At 39.8% G+C, this 27346-nt stretch overlaps 1 protein-coding gene across 1 annotated transcript in view; it reads right to left on the bottom strand.

Annotated features, from left to right (window-relative positions):
• Window positions 1-24917, bottom strand: part of LOC122558857 (RNA-binding protein 5-like) — a 52239-nt gene extending 27322 nt beyond the window's left edge. The window contains exons 1-11 of the mRNA XM_087994102.1: window positions 24786-24917; window positions 20913-21010; window positions 20158-20371; window positions 18460-18615; window positions 16960-17032; window positions 10421-10494; window positions 8706-8786; window positions 5534-5594; window positions 4963-5025; window positions 3137-3297; window positions 1162-1259 (exon numbers count right to left, since the gene is read on the bottom strand). Coding sequence (XP_087850228.1) covers window positions 1162-1259; window positions 3137-3297; window positions 4963-5025; window positions 5534-5594; window positions 8706-8786; window positions 10421-10494; window positions 16960-17032; window positions 18460-18615; window positions 20158-20371; window positions 20913-20938 — 1007 coding nt within the window. The 5' untranslated portion in view covers window positions 20939-21010; window positions 24786-24917. The remainder of the gene's footprint in view (window positions 1-1161; window positions 1260-3136; window positions 3298-4962; window positions 5026-5533; window positions 5595-8705; window positions 8787-10420; window positions 10495-16959; window positions 17033-18459; window positions 18616-20157; window positions 20372-20912; window positions 21011-24785) is intronic.
• Window positions 24918-27346: the final 2429 nt, after the last annotated feature.

Genomic DNA, 27346 nt, shown 5'->3' with positions numbered 1-27346 from the left:
ATTTGGTATGCTTTCCTTTATTGGTCAGAATATTGAGGACAAGAATTGGGAGGTCATATTGTGCCTGCACAGGACATTGGTTCGGCCACTTTTGGAATATTGTGTGCAATTCTGGTCTCCTTCCTATCGGAAAGATGTTGTGAAACTTGAAAGGGTTCAGAAAAGATTTACAAGGATGTTGCCACGGTTGGAGAATTTGAGCTATAGGGAGAAGCTGAATATGCTGGGCCTGTTTTCCCTGCAGCCTTGTAAAGATTATAAAACCATGAAGGGCATGGATAGGGTGTTTGGGGGGTGGGGGTGGGGGAGGGAATGGAAGAGAGGGGGTGTTGCAGTGAATCCAGAGTGGGGAAAGACGAAACGGACCTAAGAGGCAACTTTTTCGCACAAAAGATGGTACATATATGGAATGAGCTGCCAGAGGAAGTGGCGGGGGGTAGTCCAATTGCAAAGACATCTGGATGGGTATATGAATATGAAGGGTTTGGAGGGATATGAGCCAAGTGTTGGCAGGTGGGACTAGATTGGGCTGGGATATCTGGTTGGCATGGACAAGTTGGACCAGTCTGTGGAGATTTCCACTGGTAGCCACTCTACTTTGGGCTTGATTGATCCATTTTAAATTTGGTACATGTTATGTAGTGTACATAGGAAGATTCACTATTCAATTATGGACCCAAGGGCACAGCCTCTGAGTAAAGGGAAGATCTTTTAGAACGGAGACAAGGAGAAACTTCTTCAGTCAAAGTGTGGCAAATCTGTGGAATCACTGCCACAGAAGGCAGTGGAGGCCAGGTCACTGACTACATTTAAGATGGAGATAGATCGGTTCTTGATTGTCAAGGGGATCAAGTGCTACGAGGAGAAAATTGAAGTACGGGGTGAGAAACTAATCAGCCATGATCAAATGGCAGAGCAGACTCGATGGGCTGAATGGCCTAATTCTGCTCATGTGTCTTATGGTGTTATTTAGAGTAAAGGTAAAACAGAAACAATTGTTCGTGTAACCTTCATGCAATAAGTCAGTTCACAGTCACATGGTTGAAAAGTTTCAAGAAGTCCCGGCAGCCAATGAACTGAAAAATGATACTTAGATGTTTTAAAGCCCATCACAATCGTCTAGCCAAACTTAAAAGATGTTCACACTTGAAGACAACCTACTTCTTTAAAGATTTGGCAAAATCAACATTAATGGTCCGACCATCAATGTTTAATGGGGGCTGTAGAGCAAGCAGTATCTGAATGAGATGAGAAGCTTCCTGTAAAAGAGAAAAGATGCACTTTTAAATAATGCATACTATAGCAGCTTTTTACAACACTGAGGCTCATCATTGGAAATTGTACAGATTCTCAATAGAAAACATTTTGGAGTACTGTACACAGTTCTGGTTTCCCTGCTATTGGGAGATTACTACTAAATTGGAGAGGATTCAGAAGAGATTTAAGGATGTTCCTGGGACTGGAGAGTTTGAGTTATAAGGAGAGCTTGTGACTTGATCACGGGAGCATCGGAAGTTGAGGGGTGATGTTACAGAAGTTTATAAAATAATGAGTGGTACAGTTAAGAGTTGATGGCAATTGTCTTTTCCACTAAGATGGGGAATTTCAAAACTAGAGTGCATATTTTTAAGGTGAGAGGAGAGACATTTAAAAAAAGACATAAGAAGCAAATTCTTTACACAGAGGGTGATGAGAGTTTGGAATGAACTTCCTGAGGAAGTGGTGGATGTGAGTACAATTACAATGTTCAAAAGACATTTAAATGGATACATTGGTTGAAAAGGCTTGGAGGGATGTGGGCGAGGAGTAATCAGGTGGGACTAGTTTAGTTTGGGATTATGTTCAACATGGACCAGTTAGGCTGAAGAGTCTGTTTCTGTGCTGCATGACTATTAAGGGCAGAGTCAAGGTGAATAACAATAGTCTTTTCCCTAGTGTAAGGAGTTCAAAAATTAGTTGGCATATTTTTAAGACGCTAGGAAAAAGATTTAAGAAGGGACCCAAGGGGCAACTGTTTCATGCACAGGCTGGTTCATATGCAGAATAAACTGCCAGAGGAAATGGTAGATGCACTCAAAGTTACAACATTTAAAAAACACATTTGGACAGTTATATGAATAGGGAAGGTTTGAAGGTTTAGAAGGATATGAACCAAACTCAAGACAAGTTTAGTTTGGGAAGCTTGGTCAGCATGGATAAAGTGGACCAAAGGGATTGTTTCTGTGCTGTTTAACTTAGTGAATGACATCAAAGCCAAATTAATCATGTAGTGATCCTTATTCAGTACACCCAAGCAGCATAGGGAGGTGATTAACTCACATAACCTTCCAACTCACTAATAGCATTGATCATATTCATTGTTTTCTAAGGCAAGACTAAGTAGACAATAAATTAATGTAAAATTGCAGTACTTTATCAGTCTATTACAAAAGACTGATTCAAATCAAGCATGGTGTCTGCAAACTTGGCCCCAAATCCTTTCAGAAGCCGCGCACGCTCTAAACCTCAGCAGAAATGGGTATTGGAGATTAGTCAAGATTAGAATGATGCTAGAAAAGCACAGCAGGTGACACATGCATCGGAGCAGGGAAAAAAAAGATCGACGTTTCGGGCAAAAGTCCTTCATCAGGCATGAACGATGAAGGGCTTTTGCCCGAAATGTCGATTTTTCCTGCTCCTCAGACGCTGTCTGACCTGCTGTGCTTTTCCAGCACCAGTCTAATCTTGACTGTCCAAAACTTGTCTAAACATTACTCAGAGAGATTTCTTGGTGGAAGCGAGACCGTATTTATTGATCAAAGTCATGAACGATCAGGAATGCCTCAGGACGTGCTAGCTCATACTCAAAAATTTATTCAAGTATTACAAATCGAAGCACAACACTAACTGAAGTATGAAGCTCGATGACGGATTGCATAATTCCATGATAAAACACTTCAAACCAAAGAAACATTCAGATCAGCCATTATCTCACTGGATGGTGGAGCAGACTAGAGGCGCCAAATGGCTTACTTCTGCTCCCATGTCTTATGGTCAAAGAGCTGACATTTTTGTGTCAGTACCTCAGTCAAAATTACTCCATGGATCCATGATGCTATTAAACATCATATAAAAAGGGAAAACAAAAAAAACTTACAAAAGATGAATCCAGCTGAACAAAGGCAAATCCCCTGTTTAATTGGGTCTGCTTGTCCTTGATCAACCTGACATTTGCAGCAGACAGCACAGCATACGGAGCCAATGCACTCAGGATAGATTCCATTGGTGTGTGTGGACCTATGTTTCTTAAAATAATGGCTGTTGAAAATAGAAATTAGAATTGATTTAAATTAGAATACAATACCAAGTTTTAAATGCAAGATTAATATGGCTTCAGTATTGTTCAACACCTATAAATTAAATCTAAATTTGTTTTTTTTCTAAAAAAACAATATTGGAAAATAACTAAACTCACAAAGGGCTCTAAACATTATGAAAGACGTGATGGCAGCTAGTTAAGAATATGTCCAGAGACCAAAGCTTCCCACACTTGACACTGACATTGAGAGTCAGAATAGGGCTTGTGAAGAACAAAAATGTAAGCTAGTGCAATAAAGGAAGGATATTTTGTTGAGGCTGGAGAGAAGTTACAAGGTTAATATAGTTACAAGTAGTTCCAATACTGAACTGGGATTTCCAACACACAGAAGCACACCAGGTGCTAAAGGAGAATACATCACACCCTACCATAACACATCTTAGCACAAGCAAACAAAAGGAAACGACGGATACAGTTAAAGCTCACACTTTGAAAGACCAAGCACTCAAATGTGCATGGTTTACGTGTTATGCTCTTTGAATTTGTTCCGAATCATGACTTGCATTTGATTTCCTGAACAGCTGCCAGTTTACGAACAAATTAATTTTGAAAAGCACTCAGTGCCTAGTGCAACATTTCTACCTTGCTTTCAACCACAGTAACCTACATTAGGAAAATGTACAAAATTATTTTTTTGAATTGGTCTTGAGACAACAGCTTCATCCACAGATCCAATTGACTCCCATGTTTTTGACTAAGGTTGACGTTAGTTTTCATAGTTAAAATTGCAAAATTTCAATTTCTATTAACCTGTCAGCAGTCCTGCTGTGAATAAACCAAATATTACACAGAATATAGTAAATATGAAGACGAGAGTCTGAAGTCAAATACAATGCAATATGCAAACTCAACAATTATAAGGGGAAATTAGATTAGATTACTTACAGTGTGGAAACAGGCCCTTCGGCCCAACAAGTCCACGCCGCCCCGCCGAAGCGCAACCCATCCGTAACACTATGGGCAATTTACCGTGGCTAATTCACCTGACCTGCAAATCTTTGGACTGTGGGAGGAAACCGGAGCACCCGGAGGAAACCCACGCAGACACGGGGAGAACGTGCAAACTCCACACAGTCAGTCACCTGAGGCGGGAATTGAACCCGGGTCTCTGGCGCTGTGAGGCAGCAATGCTAAACAATGTGCCACCGTGCCACCCACTTCAAAAGATTTCAAAAGATTTGTTCATGGATGTTGACCGTGCCAGATCAAACCACAATTTGTTGCCTTAGTGATCAGAGGGCACTTGAGGTTATTGCTGGGGGCCTGGATGGCAGATTTCTTTCCATAAAGAATATCAGTGAAAAGGATGACAATTAACAACAGTCACATGGTCGCCATATGGCTATTTTGATATTCACAATTTTGTCTTGAATTCAGATTTCACCGTTTGCCATGGTGGGATTTGAAGCCATTTCACTAGAACATTAGCCTGGGGCTCTTGGTTACTCTTCCAGTTAAAACACTTTTTCAAATCAAGGTTGGACCAGACACCAAATCAGATCACATTTGGTGCAGCTCAGTAAAAACAAACCTTCAAAAACCCACCACTAAGTAAAAATACAAAGGAACTGGATTTTTTTTTCTCAGAACTCCGAAGAACTTACTGTCATTTGCATAGTCAGACATAAATGGTTCACCCTGCACACGACCTTGCTCCTCTTCAGTTTCTGGAAGAAATTGAGAAAGGCAATTCAGTATATTTTTCCTAATTTATGTACTGAGACGACCAAGAATGCAAGAGCCAACTGAAAATGTTAAACCATTTGAATGCTGAAGTATCCTTTCATGCACAGCAAGTGAAATTCAGTCATATTATGAACAAGATTAAATGAACTACAATCTCAAACAATTTTACTAATACATTAAACTGTGAATAGAAAAAGAAAGTGTGTGGATGGCCAGAGAATCTTGCAGCATTTATCAAATCCTGCAATTTAGGCCTCGATAATTTGTTATTTTCTCTGAGCAAGATCATGGCTTGCACACCTAATTACCAACAATCATCAAATTTGCTTCACATCCATCAAGAATGCGAAAGGATCCCCACCTTCTACAGCCGAGATGGAAAGTGTAAAACAAATCATGCCTTCGTAACATAGTGGTTGGGTGACACAGCAAGCTTCTGGGCTATACCATCACCATACAGGAGTGCAGAAGTTGCTCAACATTACTTACCAGGTTTCTGAGCATCACATTTAAAACATCTCTCTCGTCGTTTGAAGTTAGTCACCCCACACTACAGAGAAATAAAGTAGTATTTAAAGCACTGGAAATTACAGCATACATTAACTGACATTGAACTTATTTTCTTTGCACTCTGTGGTTTCAAAGACCACAAGAGAATGGCACCTAAATTTGAATTTTGGACAGTTGGATGCATTTTTACAAATCGCCACAGTCCCACCAAGCCATAAGGCTGCTCATTACGACAGATGGTGGTTTAATGTAGGGGTCACCATAAGTCAGGTGAAGTTGAGAAGCACAGTCCTTCATGCTAACCTCAACCAATGTGGGAACTAAACTAACTCTGCTTGCAAACCAGCCATCCAGTAAACAAAGGTAACCAACCCCCAATTTGTTTAACAGGTTAAAATACAACTTTTTAGTTTGTGACCTGGATTTGCAGCTGCCAGAAAAAGTCTATTTTCATGCACAAAACAGTAGGGATTTCTAAGTTCAGACTGAAATCATTCAAGCCATTGCCTGAAGCAGTACACGATCAAGAACAAGTAGCATTCAAATTGGAATTAATGCTTCTTGCTAAGGCACTGCACATGACATAATGTACCATTATATTCAACCCTGAATTCATCTAGGCATTGGTGTGGTATATGGAAAGTGCCACATTTCAAATATCAATAATCCTCAATCTCAAACACAAGGTTCACCACAACTCAATGTCAAGTGTGATGCAATTTTAGTCAACTTTTCAAGAGTCACAGACAACAGTATTCATCTTCCACCAATCCTAAAATAGGTTAAGTCTTGCAACTCTCCTAATTAACAGTCTAGTCCTCAGAGAATAGAGTAAACAGTTCATTGCCACAGGGAAAATCATGAGAAGGTATAAACAAGTAGCCTAGGCAAGACAAAAATCCCCCTAAATGTTGATTCTTTGTAAAATGGGTTATTTTACATCTCAACTAAACCAGTTGATGAGGCACATCCCAAATTCAAGGAAACAATCTTATACAAGTAATAAAAGCAAATTACTGCGGATGCTGGAATCCCGCATGGGTCCTAGCTATGCCTGCCTTTTCATGGGATATGTGGAACATTTCTTGTTCCAGGCCTACCCAGGTCCCTCCCACAACTGCTTTATTGGTATATCGATGACTATTTCGGTGCGGCTTCATACACTCATCCTGACCTGGAAAAATTCATAAACTTCGCTTCCAGTTTCCATCTCTCCATCACCTTCACCTGGTCCATCTCCAACACTTGCCTTCCTTTCCTTGACCTTTGTCTCCATTTCCAGCAATAGTCCATCCACTAATATCCATTACAAGCCCACTGACTCCTACAGCTCTTCTCACCCGACGTCCTGTAAGGGCTCTATCCCTTTCTCTCAGCTGCTTCGCCTCCGCCGCATTTGTTCCAATGAGGCCACTTTCCAAAGTGGTGCTCTTACTATGTGCTCCTTCTCCAACCGTGGCTTCCCACCTACAGTTGTTGACAGGGTTCTCGACAGTATGCGGTCCACCTCCCACGCTAAGACCCTCACCCCCTCCTTCCCCTCCGAGAACAAGGATAGGGTCCCTCTTGTTCTCACCTTTCACCCCACCAGCCTTCACGTGCAAAAAATAATCCTCCGCCATTTTCGCCAACTCCAACACGACGCCACCACTAAACATATCTTCCCTTCCCTCCCAGTGTCTGCATTCCACAGAGATTGTTCCCTCCGGGACAACCTAGTCCACTCCTCCAACACACCTAACACCTCTCCCATCACACACGGCACCTTCCCATGCAATCGCAGAAGGTGCAACACCTTTACCTCTTCCAAGCTCACCATCCAAGGCCCCAGACACTCATTTCAGATTAAGCAGCGTTTCACTTGTACCTCTTTCAATTTGGTCTATTGCATTCATTGCTTCCAATGTGTTCGCCCCTATATTGGAGAGACAAACGCCGACTGGGTGATCACTTTGCTGAGCACCTTTGGTCTGTACGCAATCAGGTCCCGGACCTTCCCGTGGCTTGCCACTTCAACACAATCCTGCTCCCATGTCCACATGCCTGTCCTTGGCCTGCTGCAATGTTCCAGTGAAGCTCAACGCAAACTAGAGGAACAGCATCTCATTTTCCGACTAGGCAAGTTACAGCCTGCCGGTCTCAACATTGAATTCAACAACTTCAGATAATTTTATTTTATTTATCTTTTTTTCACTGTTCTGTACCTCTTATTTCTTGATTGTCTCTCTTTCCCTCGCACCCCACTCTCTCGTCACCTTTTTCCTCTCCTCTTCTCCCTTTGCTACCCTTTTCCTCTGTTTTCCATTTTGCCTCTGCTTCACCCATCCCCCACATTTTGTCAGATAGCACTGGCTTCAGCCTTGGTCATTCACAGCTCCTAATCTCTCTATGCACTATTATCAACTCTTTATTGCTACCTTTGCTTCTGGAGCCATGACTCACCTTCTCTCAGCCCAGTATAAATACCTCCCTATTTCTCCCCTTTTTAAAAGCTTTGACAAAGGGTCAGTTAGACTCGAAACATCAGCTTTTTTCTCTCCTTATAGATGCTGCCAGACATGCTGAGATTTTCCAGCATTTTCTCTTTTGGAATCTTATACAAGTATCCATCAGCTATTCATAAATGACAAAAGCCTAAGGATAAATCAGAAAGAGTAGATCAACTGACATCTCTCAAATTGTTCAACTATTCCATGAAATCACCGTCAATCTGTACCAAGTCCACTTTCATGCCCTAGGTTCATATCCAACCAAAAATCTGACTTCAAAATTTACTGTCACAGCAAAAGCCTTTACAGAGAATTCCAATTTTTAAAACTACCTTTTGTGCAAAAAAAAGTGCTTCCAGATTTACTTTCTGGTTGCGCTAAATTCCACTTTTCTTGAGTTTCCCCAAAGAGAACAGTTTCTTCACTGGACCCTTTTAACATCTTGGCCTAATTTCTGCTCCTATGTCTTACGGCCTAAATCTGTACAATTAATCTATAGCCATGAGGCATTTCAACTGAAAACACAGTATCCTTCCAATTTTAAATGAGAAATTTGCCCCCAAAATCCAAACCCAATTATGCAAAACAACATTGAAAGATTAACAAAAGAGAAAAAAAAAGCTAAAAAAGATTGGCTAAAGCGTGGTTTCTATTTTTTCTACCTTGTTGCAACTCCAGTCTTCAAAAGGCTTTGTGCTGTAGTGCATCGAAACGGACTTTCCAAGAATGGTGAGGGTACGCTGCTGAAAACAAAATAATCAAGTCAGAACCCACCAAATGGAGCAAATATTTGTCAATACAGATAACAGCGGCTCCAAACAAAGGATGAAAACTACTCTCAAATACATCTTTAAAAGGTCTCCTGGATGCAGACGATCTAGTCACCTAGGTAACCAAGTCATGATTTAACTGCAAAGATGAGAGTGGGTCTCAACTCTTGGAAGATGTAGGATACACGATATTTCTTCTACCAAGATGTAAAATCTAAGCAGATCGGGTTTAACTGGCAAACAGTTGATTCTTCTTTGCTATATGAAACATTACTTGGTGTCTTTTGCTTGCCTCATTTATAGTCTTCCCGCTTAATCTGCAAAGTGAGCTTTATCCTGAGATTATATCTCAGAAAATATCTTGATGTTGGGGTTAACAGTCTCACAACAGTGAGCATGTCCACGTACTGCAATGTATTACAGTTTTCCTCCAAAGGAATAAGTTTTCAATATCCACAGTTTGTCACGAGAAAATCAAGGATGTGAACATTTCCACAAGAACCTTCAGCTTCTCATTACAAGATGTCACTTGACAAAGATACTGTATCTGCAAATAAATTGCCAACTACAGTGCACCTTTCAAGTCAAGTGATAAACTATAAAATCTACAGCGCAAATACAAGACATCAGTGTATGCATAAAGCTCCATTTGAGTTGCAGCCAACAATTCTTCACCACATTCACTCAACTGATGGGTAAAGTGACTAACACCCTAGCTAATAAAATCTAAGTTGAGGTTCTCTAAGACACCTTAGACAACTATTAAATTGCATGTTTGGGATTTGTGCAACAGACATGTCTCAGTGGAATTTGTAAGTAACTTCATAAATGTCAAGAATTTACATGGTACACTAACATCTAGCAATAATTACCTAAGTATCACCCCTTAAAATCAACAATTGCAATGAGCAACAGGAATTGAGATTTTGGCTCTGACCTTCCTACTTCTGTTTGAGATAGAATTCTGACAGGAATGTGACTAGAAGTCACACCTGAGAATTAGACCAGCTAAGTCAGCACAGACTAACACTTACTGGATACTGCAGTGGAAGCTACACGTTACCTCTTTCTTTGCTAAAGGACATGAGCAAAGACCCATAGAAATCAGGCACGCTATGTCTGCCAAAAACATTTTTTTCATACGTAAAAGGATCACTCCATAATACATCAAATGGAACTAAAATAAGAGCAAACTACTCAATGTTGGAGATCTGAAATAAAAATAAACTGCTTGAAAACTCAGGTCTGACAGCATCTCTCAGCAGTCAGACCAGCTGCCAAACCAGCTGTTTTTCCAGCACATTAAATGGTGGAGCATTGAATTTCAGGTATTTACTTGGGAAGGTGCCACATGACACTGACCATTAAAGTGAGCACCAATTCATCACTTTTTTTTTTGCAAGCAGTTATCAGGTTCATGGCCACAAAAGCAAATAAAAATACAAACACCCATATAATAACTTGTGTTTGTTTTACAGATGTAATTGTGAAGTACTGTTTTTTGAGGGAAAGGACAGGATAATATTTGGTCCCTCTGGATCTTTTCTGCAGCGGGAAACACTTGATCCTTCCCCCCTTCAATAAATCTAGACTTGTGATGAAGCAACCTGGTTGGCTTCCATCCATCTTGTTGCGTCCTGCAAGTGATTAAACTCCACGAAGGCGAAACCACGGCTTTGACCTAGAGACAGCATTCAGATATAGACGGGATTGTGTTAGTCAGCGTGTTTAAAGCAGCCATTCATTCTGTCGCCACGTGTTATGTACAAATGTCTATTTGTGTGGCACGATAGAGGCCTTATTGTTTTTTTTTTAAAAATCATGGGAGGGAACAGAATTTGAACTCATTTTCAAAATGCATTTAATTTTATACAGTCTTTGAAGCAGTTGTAACACAAGTATCAGTATCACCTATCACCTTCCCCATTTACAGTAGACGTGCTGCAATTGTTTATTATTGCCAAAAAAACCTGGCAGTCCTAGCATCAGTTATAACCTACCTGGATTAAAATATTTGGACCTGCTGAGCTTTTCCAGTAATTTGTGTTTTAGTTTCCAATACCACATTGTTCCCAATTATACTGCTTAAAACAAAAGGGCACACAGCACATTGCACCATTCCATGCTTGAAAGCACCACCATTGGGGAATATGCAACAGTAGTTAGGGCAGCTAACTCCCACCAGTTATATGCATTTGAATCTAAAGTCATGGTCCCAGCATCTCAATATTGGGAGATCTCCACTAGTAATTAGTCTATGCTTCATCAGAAAATTAACTCTCCTGCACAAAATACATAAAGTCAAACAGATCTAGTATTGGATCTGTTAGATCATCTGATGGAGAAATTTTGCATGACTGATTACATTATTGGAGTAAAATCCTGACAATGTTTAATTTTAGCAAAATGGTAGCTTGCTTTTAGTAACAGTGAAGAATATGTGCACTTATTCTACATAGAATTTCTAAGTCAGGAATGATATTAGCATTTTAAGTCATTTTCTTTCAAACTGCCCCAGAAACAAAAATACAGAAAAGCACCAATACACCAGAAGTAACAAACTTGTTTATTTTAAATAGTCTAAAAGCAAGATATTTTATGTAGTGTTTTTCCTAATATTCCTTCCTTAACTGGATCATAGAAATTCAGTCTGGTCACAAAGATTGATCAAGTTCCATTTTTGTTATTTATGAAATTGCATGACAGTTCTGGTCCAACCAGATCATTTCATATTTATGTTCTAAAATTAAGGCAGAATACAACATTACAAACCCACAATTATTAAAAAGTGATGTGTTATGTAGCAACATGTAGTATTGAGGAATATAGTGTTCATCACTCCCTAAAGTAACAGCCACTGCAAGACGTTCAAACTTTCAAATGAAAGCACTGATCAAAGGGTAAAGATCATCTCAGGACCCAAACAACAAATTATTGGATTCCCTCACTGTCAAAATCAAAAGTCAGATGCTGCTCTGCTTATGACAATTCTTTAAGCAAAAGCATGCCACCCTACCATAACTACACAAGAGGAAGACTTTTCTTTAAAAACATTCTAAAAACTGTGCTTTGGACAGTGTGTCAACATTTAAACAGCAAACCTCACATTAAAGCTTCTGGGAAACTGACTTTCATTGGTTAATGTCATAACAAAATACTTGCAAGTATTAATGCAGTTACCAAGTTATACTCATCGAAAGTCTTATAAACACTTGATTATCATTTCTTGTATTAAAGCTATAAACTTATGATAACTGCACAAAAGTTTTTGCAATACACTAACTGCAATTTCAAATATATAGATACCAGCTGAAAAAGGGGCCAGCATTAAAAAAATTACAAGTTTTTATTTAATCTAACCCAGCCATACCTTTATTTGTGACTAGAAAGCTTTACCAAGATTATTTTTAAAAGTTATTCATTACACTAAGTTACTAGTTTTTGATTCTAGATAAGAATCATCTTTTATAGTTATTTAAAAATATTTTGTTGCAAATATCCGACTAGAAAATAAATATTCTGGAATCCTGTATAGTCAATGATTCCCGCTTATTAAGATTTAAGATCATAAAACACAGCAGCAGAATTAGGCTATTCAGTCTATTGAGTTTGCTTCACTTGATCATGGCTTCTCACTGTAACCTTTCAGCTCCTTACTAATTAAGAACTTCTCTCGATCATAAATACACTCAGTGATTTGGTCTCCACAGTCTTCTGTGGCAACAAGTTTCAGTCACTACTCTCTAGCTAAAGAAATTCCTCTACAGTTCTAAAGAAGGTGTATGAAGCAACTTATTTACAGCTACGTTCTGTTTCATTTGCATGGTAATAAAAAATAATCAATTTTGAGCTGTTAAATATGATCAGACGTTATGTATGGGACGACAGTAAACAAACCTAAAACTATTCAAATCTACTCCTATTGGTTGAAGCTGCTCCAGTTCTTATTCCAGAAGAAATAGAACATTGCAATCCCTGGGAACCACCATCCTAAGCAACAGTACTGCTTTACTTTTGAAAGTGAACATATTTAACATTTGACAATACCTAGGTCCCACAGAAAAATAACACCAATACACAGTAAAAACAAACTTCAAACCTAATAATTCAAGGCTATTGACTTTTTAGGAGAGATCACCAGCCCATTCTCAGCTTTTCTGGGCAAGCATATGGGATACAACTTGCCACTATCACCTAAAATTGGTTTCTCAGAAGAAACTGAAAACTGAACAAAAAATGCTTCCCAAGTTAATATTCCCAATTTTCCCTAGATATGGCATCCGAGGTGCATAGATGAAAATATTGTTCACCCTATACACAAACTAATCAAGACTTAAAAGTAAATGGAAATATTAGACGCAAATATTCTTGTTAATATTGGATTCCAGATTGAGCGCAAGCAGAAAACAGGGCATTAACTATAAAATACATCAAGAATACAGCTTAAAACACCCTCGGTGCCTTTTGTAGCTACTGTATCTTTCAAATTGCAGAAATAATTCTCCCTGTGCTGGCTAATTAAGGTTGCAAGACAAATTTACTCTATGAACAGGGCAAGTGAAATGCAGTACTGGGAGAAATGATGAGCCATCTTTATTGACAACAGTTATAAGAATCTCAAATGACTAACTGCCTCAATAGATATCGTAAGTGTTATTTCAATCAACAAGTATCGCTATCTCTTGCAGAGCTCCTAACCTATGAATAGTTGTAGGATCTTGACTTAGGACTAATGCCAAGAACTGATGAAGATCACATATGTGCACCATCACTAAGCTTGCCTGTTCCCACCACCATTACATCACTTAGGTCGACTCACCCTATACTTCATTCACTACTGAAATCCTCATCCATGCCCTATTACCTCTATACTTCACTTTAGCAACACATCTGGTCGACTCACCCTGTCCACTCACCGAACCCCCTTGGACTCCCTGGCCTATGTTTTCTTGGCTCCTGGTTACAGGAGGCACTAATTTTTAAATTTCGCATCCTCGCTGTAGAACTATTCCATGACTTCGCCCATCAACAACTCAATATCATATGACAATAAGACATAAGGCCACTGGGCTGTTGAATTAATCATGGCTGATGGGCATTTCAACTCCACTGACCTGCACTCTCCTCATAACCCTTGATTCTTTGCCAGATCAAAAATTTATCAATCTCTGCTCTGAAAACATTTAACATCTCGGCCTCCACGGCGATGAATTCCACAGGCCCACTGCTTTCTGCCTGAAGAAATCTCATTTCCATTCTAAATCGACTCCCTTGAATTCTACAGCTGTGCCCACAGATCCTAGTCTCCTGCCTAATGGAATTAACTTCCCAGTGTCCACCCTTCCTAAGTCATGCATTAACTTGTAAGTTTCTATTAGATCGCCCCTCAACCTTCTAAACCCTAATGAATACAGTCCCAGGAGCCACAGCCGTACATCGTATGTTAGGTCTACCATTCCAGGGATCATCCATGTGAATCTCTGCTGGACACACTCCAGTGCCAGTATGTCCTCCGAGGTGTGGGGCCCAAAATTAGACAAAATAATCTGGCTGATCCCATTGTGAACGACAGTGACCACATTTGCAGCAAGTGCTGGCTGTTGGAAGAACTGCGGATCAGAATCGATGATCTGGAATCTGAGCTTCAAACTCTGCAGCACATCCGGGAGAGGAAAGAATTACCTGGACACTTTGTTTCGGGAGGCACTCACACTCGGCAGATTAACTAATTCAAATGCAGAGACAACAGGGTGTGACTGAGAGTGAGGCAGGTAGAGGGATTCTGAGTTCAGGAATGGCGGAGCCTCAGCATTGATCTTGTCCAACAGGCATGAGATTCTTGCTCCCTGTACGGATGAGGGCAAGGGCTACGGACAGAATGAGCCAGCTGACTATGGCAATATGATGCAGAAGGCCATTCAAGAAGAGGAGCAAAAAGACAAGTACTTGTTACAGGGGATTCTATAATTAGGGGGACAGATAAATATCCTATGTAAGCCGGATCGGGAGTCTCACATTGTGTGTTGTCCTGCACCCTGACACCGGGCAGGCATCTCCAATCAGCCTGAAAGGATATTGGAGGGGGAGGATCCAGTTGTTGTGGTCCACATTGAGATTGAGATTAACAACACAGGCAAAGCTAGGGTGGAGGACCTGTTTAAGGATTATCAAGCACTAGGGAGGAAATTGAAGTACAGCTGCTCAAGGGTAAATCTCTGGATTACTGCCAGAGCCACATGCCAATTGGCATAGGGGTAAGAAAGTTATGGAAACGAGTTGGGGGGGGGGATCTGTATCGTTGGGATAGTCCCCCCCGAACTAATGTGGAGCCAGTGTTCTAGCAAAAAGGACATGGTGGTCAGTACAACTTTAAAAGTTGGTGGGTGGGGAGTGGGGTAAGAGGTGAGGGAAAGCGAAAGCAACAGGGAATGTGGAGTTAAATGGAAAGGAAAGCAGCTGGACAGCATGTGTGTAGGTGGGTTTCAGCTTGAGGCAGACTGGGAATGCAGCAAAAGGAAGGATAACCTAGGACATCTTATGATTTCCAATATCACTAATAATGTTAAGATAGATAGCATTAAGGCACTTTACCTGAATGCTCAGAGTATTCGTAACAAAGTAGATGACTTAATGGCACAAATCATCGCGAATGATGATATGGTAGGCACAATAGAGATGTGGTTGCAAGGGGTTCAGGACTGGCAGTCAAACATCCAAGGATTTACAACTTGTTGAAAAGTCATGGAGGTAGGCAGAGGAGATGGGTTGCCTTGTTAGTTAAGAATGAAATTAAATCTATGGCACTGAATGACATGTGGAGTCGAGGAACCAGAAAGGCAAAAAAAACCATTATGGGAGTTATGTACAGATCTCCTAACAGTGGTCAGGACCAGGGACACAAGATTTACCAGGAAATAGATAGGGTACATCAAAAAGACAAGGTCACAATGATCATGGGGGACTTCAATATGCAGGTGAACTGGGTGAATAACGTTGCTGGTGGATTCAAAAAAAGGGAATTCATGGAATGCTTGCAGGATGGCTTTTTGGAACAGCTTGTGATGGAGCCCACAAGGGAGCAGGCTCTACAGGACTTGGTGCTACGTAATGAGCCAGACTTTATAAAAGACCTTAAAGTAAGGGAATACTTAGGAGGCAGCCACCGTAGAGTTCAGTCTGCAGTTTGAAAGAGAGAATGCAAACTTGGATGTAATGGTATTACCATTAACCTCTAGCCATATAACCTCTAAATCTGTGCTCATCTAATTCCAGTCTCAAGCATTCCTGCATTTTAATTGTGCTGCTGTTGACAAGTGTGCCTTCTGTGTGAGCACAGATAAATAATCGCCTTGTGATTCTACATAGAATCACTTCTGTGAAGGACCTAGCTATGGTTTGTTATATTAAACGATGTTATATAAATAAGAGTAGTTATTGCTAGAATAAAAACAACGCTTATGCTAAGGAAATAACTCCCTGTCTAAGAAGCTATCTAGACTCAAGGGATTAATTAATAATGAAGTTTTGTTTATTTTGCAGTTGCTTGCATTCACTCTTGAAATTCAATATGAGAGTGTTTTCAAGTAAAATTCTCAGGTCAATAGGTTCAAACTAGCAACACCCAAATTCAAAGATCAATCTTTAACAGTTGAAAAGAATTAAAATCATACTGCAAATGACAAAAATGAAATCCTCCTGAATATGTAAATATTTGCAAGAAAAAAAACTCTTGGTAAGGGACGTTACTCAGAGTGATTGATTTATGGTAGACAAATAACTAATTCTCCCAGTTTGTCTCATCCGAATATTGAGATAGTACATGTGCTTTTGAGGAAGAGGTTCTGGAAAAAAAAAAGAGACATTCAAAGGTAGATAGTATATAACTAAGTATGATTTATTTTGGAAGATGTTACTTGCAAAACATGGAAGTTATGAACTACTGATCAACAGTCCCCTGTTGGGCAACCTGCCAATACCACTCTAATCGTTGCAACCCATCCATTGCAGATTAATGCAAGTTGACTTTTAACTGGTCTAGGCAGTTATATTTTCCTTTGCAGAGATAAAAATCAGTTGGCTTTCCTGAATTAAAGAGGAAGTAACATTTTCTTCCTCAGAATACCTGCAAGAACAGCCAAGATCTCACCTGATACTTTACACTTCATCACTCGCACATCCTTGGGGTGAAATTCATCACTGTCCTGAAATATTTCAAGAATCTGGAAGGAAAATTTGAAATCCATTGTTTTATTTGTCTAGATATTTTAAAGAATCACGTAAACAGATATAGTTGATTACAGTTACATTAGTTATTGTAAAGTAGCTTTGACGTACAAATTTATGAATATTTGGCATGCAATTGCTGTACCATATCACGGTTGCATGTGAGGACATTCACACTGTGTCAACACATCACTGGACATTCGGAAATATGATAAACTACAGTGGCCCTGAAGCCCAAGGACTGAGAAGAGGAGAAATTTCTTCACAAAGAATGATGAGCCTGTGCGAATCTCTGCCACAGAAAGTGGTTGAGGCCAAAACACTGCTTTCAAGGAGTTAGATTGGAAGCAAAAGTGCTTAGAGGGTATCGAGTTGAGGGATCAGCCATAACCATACTGAATGGCAGACTCAAAAGGGCCAAATGGCCTACCATAATCCTATTTTCTGTGTTTTATATTTAAATAATCTGATGACATTTGCTTTTAAGCTTTCATTACAATTTGCACTGGAATATTACTGCTCAGCACCTTTAAGAGAAAACAGGTGCTTTGGACTGTAACACCAAGTGCTAATGTTGCCCCTAACTGCCAAATGTCTGAATCTTGTAATAGGTCAAACAAAATTGGGAAACTTGACTTTACAGAACATGATGCAAGTTCTTTCAATTTAGAAACAGAAAGCACACCAAAGAAAGAAATATTCAGTGAATCGAAATAAGTACACTAACTGTGCAACTACATTTGATAAATTGGGAAATACAGGAGGGCAGTCGTACAAATGGGAAGAACAAAAGACAGAAGGGAACATCATAAATGGCGAGTGACGCAAGGGTATTGAGTCAGAAAATGAAGCTCGACCTTTCTTGGTTGCTTCAAATTTAACAGGCAGTAGTTTGTTAAACAAATATAAATCTTGGGACAAAAATTTATTTGGTTATAAAAAGAAGTTTGTCTTTTTAGCAAATCTTCAGATGACCACAATCTTCAGGGCTGAACGTTAGTGAACTGTCCCAAAGTCCTGTCACGTTTCACATCACAGCAAGGATACATTTTGCAAGTTCTTTAATTTTGCTATGCTAGCTTCCTATGCAATATTGCAACAGAGAAATGCATGTTGCTGTTTATTCAAACAAAGCAAAAAACTGACAATTAAAAGTTCTTCTGTGCCAGATCACTGAGAAATCACCATATTTTCCAAATTAGACTGCTTGTTGGATGACACTTCACAGCATACCCACCTTCAAGCAAAGTTATATCCTTGAGACTCCCATCCCCTCTAAAAATGAAATTGCTTTATTATCAAATTCCACATAATAGGTACTTCAACCTTCAACTAAATAAACTGTTCTGAACCCCTATCCCTCCATTCTCCTTGAATCCCAAATACACAAATGTTATGAAAATGTTAATAAATATTTTCATACATCCTCCCTGGTTGTTGATGGCAGAAGACCTCTTAACATAATTGTTTTGTTCTCCCTCTCTTCAGTTCCATCATTTCTGTAATCATGGTCCTTGTAGTCACCATCGTAGTACTGGCTTCCCTCGGGTCTTTCAAATCTGCTGTCATCTTCACAATTCTGGAAGCATAGACATTTTTGTTTATTGTACAAAATATCCATTTTCTAAAAACACTAATATTCTAGTAAAACAATGATGGATATGTGCTGTTTGAATGCAATGTCTGCCTGAATGGTGAAAAACATGAAGCAGCATGGTTATCAACATTCTCCTTCCACAAGTGATTTGCCCATGGAAAAACATGTTCACTGCATAACACTCTGGAGCAACAGCGCTTGTGAGGATGTGATAAACATGAAGGGGTGCACAGTACATTAAAAGCATAATGTATTAACTTGATTTTTATTTTAATCACAACAGATTACTGCCAATATACTATGACTCCCTTCAGTATAAATGAAAGCTGGGGTTAAACTTGGGGGTAGATAGCTGACAGACCCAAGAGAACTCATGAGTTGAGCTAATGCTGTAATTTAGCATATTAAATCCAAACTGACACCGTCAGCATACTACAGCAAGATCAACACACTATGCCTAGATCCAGAATGCAGTAGACTAGCCAAGAGGTAACTGCAAAATAAAAGGAACAACATTTTTGAGGCTTCACTGAATAAATGGTTACAACATTATGGGATCAGAGGACTAAGCAGACCAACCCACATATGTCAAGACTGACTTTTACTAAAAACTTTCATAAAGGCAAGACAAAATACTCGTGGGTTCAGCTGTTTTACAAATTAATGGGTTACTTTGAATTCTTGTTATAGGGAGTAGTGGATTGAATTCACACCAGCTGTCCATACATTAAAAAAAATTGAAAATATTAAGACTGCTACTTCTGAATCAAAGCGATTAAAAGGACCCAATCAAACAAAACTGGAGTGGAGTGAAATTTGCTCACATATAATTTATGTTGCAGAAAACATTCAGATAGACAAACAGAATGGCAAAACAGAGATGACAATCCTTGACTTTAATATAAATACAATATGCAATACAGCATGGTAACGAGGAACCTCAGCAAAACAGAGGCCAGATCGCAGCATAAATCTTCCAGTTACTAACAAAGAATACTGACAGATGGGTGGTGTCAGCAGCCAATCAATGCAGCACATTTTGCTCTAGGACCTCCTCCAGAAAACAACCAGAGACCGATCATATACAAATTCTGCTTTGATGACATTGCCAGCTACCATAAGCCAGGAATGCATTTATTTGCTTTTGACTCATGTCCAGTTCCTTTTGCAACCCCTCTTATAATAATACTGCTAGATTACAGCAAGACATGGGCAATTAGGGTTATGCTGACACCTTTATGCACAGGCAACATTCTGACAATGACACTTTGGAAAAAAAAGAGAAGGCTTAACATTATCCCACACCTTTAACATCTTCAGCCATATGCCAAGATCAAAATGAAATGGGCAGAATTATTAATGGAACAGTCCCCACCCTGGTGATAATAACATAAGTGAACAGGAACAGGGAATTCACTTGCCCTTTTGAGGGCTAAATAACCTGAAAAGACACAGATTTAGCCAAGACCAAGTAAACTGCAAGTCAGCAACGTCAAGTACTCTTCTAACAGCAGGATTGTATACCTCAGAATTCTCATAGTTCCTGTAATCATGATAGCGGTCATTATTCCGATAGTCACTGCGACGTCTATCACGATCGTAGTCCCTGCTGTGATTTGGCGGAGCACGATAATCAACATCTTTATAGTCATAATCACGTCTACCCCGTGACTCTTTATGGTCATCTCTGTTCCATTCAGAGCCATAACGGCCACTCCGCTCACTTCGACTGGTTTCACTAAAAAAAAGGCAATTATTAAATGCATTAGCTCTGCAAGAAAGTTTTAATTTGGGGTCAAGTGACAACTTTCTATAATCTTCATATTCTCTAGAAACACCTAATTTACTCACCAATGTTTCTGAAGTACTTCAAAACAATACTCAATCTAGGTAAATACAGTTGTATATATTTAGATCAGGGGTTTCCCCAAAGGCACAAAGTTCCATCTCTGCTCTGCGCCATTAGCAGATCAAGCAACAAAACAACAAACAGGATAATTATGGACCATGCCAACCGTTTTTTTTGGTTAAGCCAGGACACATCAGAATGGATACTAACACCTAATCACAGTAAAATAAACAGTAATAATTTCATCTATAACAAATACCTACATTGCACAATAATCATGTATTTTCCAAAATTCAAGGACGTGTTTTAAAATGGGCTGTTAATGCCTTTTAACACCATAAGGGTAAACAAAGCCTCTCTTTTACAAACTATGCAATGCTTAAATTCATGAATGGATAAGAGATTTAAAAATTAGAAAATACATTCTTACCGTTTATCATATTTATCGTAGCCCATTGTTATGGATTACTGAAAATGCAACTCTTCTGAAATTTTTGAATGTAGCAATCTACAGTGAAGAAATTGATTCTAAAAAAAAGTATGGAGATAAAATAAGCAGAAAAATTGAAATTCCTTTCAAGGTACAGCTCCCTCACTTTCTCCAAAACAACCAAACACTTTTCAGATGTTATATCATAATCTTGTAAAACGTTTCACTCATTGTTGCAGGATCTTTTCAAAAAACTCAACTTCTACACAAACACCCCACAAGTTCTCCAATTAACAACTATGCAAGGAGGAAGCAAAAATGGGTAATTTTCAATAAATCTTCGAGGAGAAAGTGAGGGTTGCAGATGCTGGTGATCAGCATTCCTGAAGAAGGGCTCATGCCCGAAATGTCGATTCTCCTGCTCCTTGGATGCTGCCTGACCTGCTGCGCTTTTCCAGCAACACATTTTCAGCTAATTTTCAATAAATCCAGGTACTCTAATTACAAGAACAAAACTAGGTTAAAAGCACTCACATTAGTATTTTACTCGATAAAATTCCTTGACTCAATCAGCAATTTCAGAATGCTCAGGTGAAACTCCAGATTCAAAATTCTTTCACAGGACATCCATTAATGAACTATGAATGTTTGCAAATGTTTTATTGTTTAATCCTTTATTTAATGGAAGACTGAGCAGAGAAATAACTGAACAAGCTAACAAACGCATAAGTCAGACCCCATTCCAAAGTCAATTGATCCTCTTTTCTTAAACCATTTTACCATTTTAATATTCAAACACTGAAGACTACCTGCAGTGCATTGACTGAGGAGAGTTTATTACAATTACCATTTCCATTATCAATATGAATACAGGAATTTATCATGTGGGAAGTTGATGTAGACCTCAAGCAAAATTGGATGCTCAGCTCACTATCGTATGACCAACAGTATGCTTGCCTCAAAAAAGCATGATAGGAACTGTGTGAAGAAAATGAGTGAACTTTCATATTTTTCAGAATTAAAGAAACATTAATAAAAACAAAAAAAACCCAGGATGTTATTGGGGGACAGTCAAACGACAGAAGGCAGAAAAGAAATAAAGAATGTTGAAATAACAATGTTAATTAGATACCTGTAATAACAGGTATTCCCGATCAAGGGCTTTTGCCCAAAACATTGATTCTCCTCCTCGGCTGCTGCCTGACCTGCTGTGCTTTTCCAGCATCTGCAGTCCTCATTTTTGCTTACCTGCAATAACCTGTCTACCACCACAAAGACTGGGTTTTACCTGAATCACTCATTACAGTCTTGAACCAAGTATGGACAAAAGAGCTGAACTACAGAAGGTGACCAAGTAAAAAGTAAACAAGGGTGAGAGAAACTGTTGGAAATGTCATATTTAAAGCAGAAAATGAGAGGGTTACAGTAAATTTCCTGGAACCATCGTTCTCAAAGTTACTTGAATTTCTCTAGTCTTGAAGATTTTATTTACATTCATTGCTGCAGATGAGTTTAAGAATACAGTAACATAATACACATGCAGTACTCCACCTTGTGGTGGTGTTGGCCCAAACACAGCCAAAGAGTAATTAGAGTCATAGAAATTGTTCAGAGTAAGTTCAAAGGATAACGGTGGATGAGAACTGATTTAGACTGCATTCAAGGAAAAGGTAGTGAGCTCTCTATTTCTCCTGGTGGCAGATCTCCTTCAACTATGGACAGCAACTGCTTTCTACCCATCCTGTCCATGCTGCTCATCTAATATTAAACACTCAATAAAAGGTCCCCCTCAGCTTTCTTTGCTCTAGATAAACCATTCCAAAATTAGTCATCAGTCAAGGACACCACCTATCAGCAGATGAAGCTGAAAACAGAATTGAGGCAGAGATTAGGAGTTAGGTTGGGTTCAATGAGTGATGAAAAACAGAAAAATTTGGATGACCAAAGTCATGCCAGCAATTATAAGTTAGACTAGAGATGGAGAGAAGCCAGAGGGAGGGATGCAAGTGGTCAGAATTTGGAGATGGGCAAAAGGTTCCACTTTTGTTTTGAAGGGAGGGTTCTCTTGGTGATTGAGGACATCAAATGAAGTTGATTTGTGGCCAACTTTATAAGTGCCTTTGTAATGTGCCATATTAAGGGTCAAAGAAGTTGAGGACTGCACCAAAGTATAAGATGACAAACAGAAATAGAAACAATATGCAAAGACAGTGAAAAGGCAGGAGAATGGAACAATATGCAAAGACAGTGAAAAGGCAGGAGAACGGCAGTAAATCATGAGCCTCATTTGGTGAGCTGGAGACAATGGAAAAAAAACAGCCTCCAACAGCAACGTGACACTTCTGTGACAGTCATCAGCATGTGGTATAATGACAAATTAAATGCAATATTGTGAAGTGTGAGGTGATTGATTCTTCAGATGATCAAAGAACGATGTTCTTTGGAAAGTAAGAAATTAAATAAATTGACAGCTTACAAAATACTCGGAGCAAATTAACGTAACTTATGACCTTAAGGAGACGTTTGTAATCCTTGAAGGGTCCAGCCTACAAATGACTCCAGACCCACAATGTTGTTAGTTGTCTCTCATCTGCCTTCCGAAATGGCCTTGCAGGACCCCCAGTTCAAGAGCAATTACAGATGGACAATAAATAAGACAATAAATAACAAGAAAGAAAAAGTAACTAGTGCATATTAAGTAGGGATTCTACAGAAATTGCATACAAAGAAGGAACTTTAAATGCTTCACGAACATTGTTGAGACTACACCTGGTATATTCTACATCTATCATGTGAATCCAATTTCCACATGACAAAATATTGAAGCCCTTGGAGAAAATTTACTGGAATTGAAGTAATCACCAGAAAAGTCTAAGGAAGTTAGATTTCTTTTTGGGTACAAAAAATAAAGATACCAAATAAAGATAAAATGAAGTAGATCAACATGATGGATGTGGAAACTTTGATCATGCCCGCTAAGTGAAGTGAATATTCGAAAGAATGAACAAGGAATTCAGAGACTGCTGTGAATACAGAATTTGGTGCTGAACAGAATTGCACTGACTCTGGATTAGTGGTGCTGGAAGAGCACAGCAGTTCAGGCAGCATCCAAAGAGCTTCGAAATCGATTTTTCGGGCAAAAGCCCTTACCAGAATTGAAATACAGAATTTGGCCGAGACAATTGGCACGGGAGGAGACTAGAGTATAAATTCGGGTGTAGACCAAACGTTTGCATCTATGCTATATATTAGATATAAATCGCAGTCTTTACAATAACAAAATTTGACGAAAATTAAGAAAAAAAAATCGAGGGAACACAGCTTTCGACCACATTGGCCGGAACAGACTTCAGATTGGTCTCACAGGACGGCACAACACAGAGGAGACTGTGCTGCGCTGTAATGTTCCATATTCTATGCTGCCTTAAAAGTTGCTAAGCCGAAGACAGAAAAAAGCATATGGAAGCAAAATGCTTCGCATATCGTAAAAAGGGTGATAAATGCAGGCAACGGCCATCTCGAAATACAAAGCTGAATCTGAAAAGCGCACCTTGCAGTACGGTAAGTATTTAAAAAGATGCACAATACAGAAACTACAGTGCAAAACAATTGCTTCCTTCTAAAGAGAAGTAGATTTTAACCCAAGCCAGCTCTCGGAGATACTAATAACACAACGAAATGCTGCAAGATGGTGCGCGGCAGTACCCAGGGCTGAGGCTTGGTGCCTAGGCCGAGATTTCAAACCTCACAACAGCTTCGCTACCGAGCGCCTCGTCCCCGCGAAAACTCATACTGCTCATCCCCTCTCACAAACACCGGTGAGGGAAAACGATCGTACAAAAAGGCGATAACACCTCAAAGGACGAAGCTTACCCGACTATGTAAAGTCACAAGAACACAATCTCTGTCCCACTTCGCAGCCGACACCGACAAAATGGCGCCGGCTTGCCCGTCCGATCGGAGTCGAAGCCGCCGCGCTGCACGCTGGGACAGAGAAGGTCCGCCCATCGACCGCAGGGCCGCGTCGTCCCACGCCACGTCCAACATGTCCGACACGCATGAGCACATTCCTCCTCGCCTCCCCTGCGGGGCGGGGCAGAGGAGGGACACGTGTGCGCATTTGCGGGGTGTGGTTTGTAGGGACGGCCTTCATTTTTTGCATGGGTCTTATCAATACTACGCGTGCGCAAGGTGATGTTTGTAGGTATGCGCCCTTATTCCGACATAGGACGGACTTGTCAATACTGCGCGTGCGCAAGATGATGTTTGTAGGTATGCGCCCTTATTCCGACATAGGACGGACTTGTCAATACTGCGCGTGCGCAAGGTGATGTTTGTAGGTATGCGCCCTTATTCCGACATAGGACGGACTTGTCAATACTGCGCGTGCGTAAAATGATGTTTGTTGGTATGCGCCCTTATTGCAACAGGACACGGATTTGTAAATACCGCGCGTGCGCAAATCCGCCACCTAGTTGAAAAAACTCAGGCATCAATGCGCAAGCGCGGTGCAGTAAGGTTCAATGAATTGGGTTTGTGTTCCTATTCTTCTTGAGTGAACAGTTTCATTCATATTTATTTCATTATCGTGTTATTGATTCAGATTTTTGTTTTGGGAAAGGATTATTTTTTATTTTTGGGGTGTTGTGTTTTGAACTAATTTAGGTAAAAGATGATAAAGTGATTTGAAGGAAAACTTTCAAGTAGCCAGTGGTTAGGCTCTGGAATACTCCACCTGAGGAGGTACACACAGGTGTAATCGTGACTTTCAAAAGGGATTTAGACATTTATTTGGAAAGGAGCTTCACAAAGTTTGCAGGGAGGAAGCAGAAGAATTGCTCAATGCGAGAAGACATGCATCTGAATCGTCTCTATTTCACACTCTGAGGAAGGGATACTCGAACCAAAAGTTAACTCTTATTTCTCTCCACAGATGTTGCCAGACTTTTTCAGCAACTTCTATTTTTGTCTCTTTCATGCTATTTATTTCTGTATCAGAGAGCCAATGACTGTTAAAGCTGTGCTGCACCTTTCCTGTGAAACTAAATTTGTTTCCATGGTCTTTTTAAATCTTGCTTTCCAAAGTATTGTGTTGTGCTTTCAATGACTTAAGACATGAAAAGTTTTTAAGTGTCACTTGTTGCTTCTATTATAATTATCGTGGATGATGTTGCCCTTCCCAAGACCATGTCTTAACAAATAGTGTTGGGGGTCAGAGCTGAAAAATGTGTTGCTGGAAAAGCGCAGCAGGTCAGGCAGCATCCAAGGAGCAGGAGAATCGATGCCCGAAACGTCGATTCTCCTGCTCCTTGGATGCTGCCTGACCTGCTGCGCTTTTCCAGCAACACATTTTTCAGCTCTGATTTCCAGCATCTGCAGTCCTCACTTTCTCCCAGTGTTGGGGGTCAATTAGCTTACCCACAAAACATCATACTAGGATGAATAGTTTTCTGAATCAAACTGTTAGAGATAAAAATGGAAATTACTGGAAACACTCATCAGGTGTGGCAGTATCTGTGGAGAGAAATCAGAGTTAATATTTTGGGTCCAGTGGCCCTTTCTCAGGACTCAGCAAGCCCATTCTCTCCACAAATGCTGCCAGACCTGCTGAGCTTTTCCAGCAATTTCTGCTTTTGTTTCTGATTTCCAGCATCTGCAGTTCTTCTGATTTTTGTTACAGAGATGTTATGATATCACTGTAGCAGGTAGGATTAGAAATTGGGTCTCCTGGTTCAGAGGGAGGGACGCTAACATTGTACCACAACTGCCCTTCACTATAATGTAGATACGTTCAGAGATGTGATGATACACTTCTGAAGCTGGTGGGACTTGAACCTGGGCTTCTTGGCTCAGAGGTAGGGACACTACCAACCACACCACAAGATATAGTGTCCTAGACGCAATCATCTTCAGTTACTTCATGAATGATCTACCTTCCATTGTAAGTGGTGACCTTCATTGATTATGTGATGTTCACCACCATTTGTGCTTCCTCAGATGCAAAAGCTATCCATATGCAGCAAGTCCATATACAGCAGTCAATATTCAAGCTTGGGCTGATTAGTGGCAATAATATTTACATCATTGAACTGTCAGGCAATGGCCATGTCCAAAACAAACACATCTAATAATTGTTATTTGATGTTCAAAGATCTTACCATTGCTGAATCCCTTGTTAATGACTTCCTGGATGTTACCATTGACAAGAAACTGGGACTAATCATTGTATGTGCTGATGCTACAAGATTTGGTCAGAGGCAAGGAATTCTGTGGCAAGTAACTCCTCATGTCACCTCACTTCTTGTCCATCGTTTACAAGGCACAAGTTAGGAATGCGATCAAATATACTCCACTTGCTTGGATGAATGCAAGTCTAACGAAATGCAAGAAACTCAAAATTATTTAGGAGAGAGCAGTTGGCTTGATTTGCACCT

This window comes from Chiloscyllium plagiosum, unplaced genomic scaffold (genome assembly GCF_037043375.1).
Source record: "Chiloscyllium plagiosum isolate Xiang-an unplaced genomic scaffold, Cpla_swu_hap1 HiC_scaffold_14, whole genome shotgun sequence".
NCBI classification, from domain to species: Eukaryota; Metazoa; Chordata; class Chondrichthyes; order Orectolobiformes; family Hemiscylliidae; genus Chiloscyllium; species Chiloscyllium plagiosum.
The sequence above is the reverse complement of the archived record's forward strand: the minus strand, read 5'-3'. Positions and strand labels throughout refer to the sequence as shown.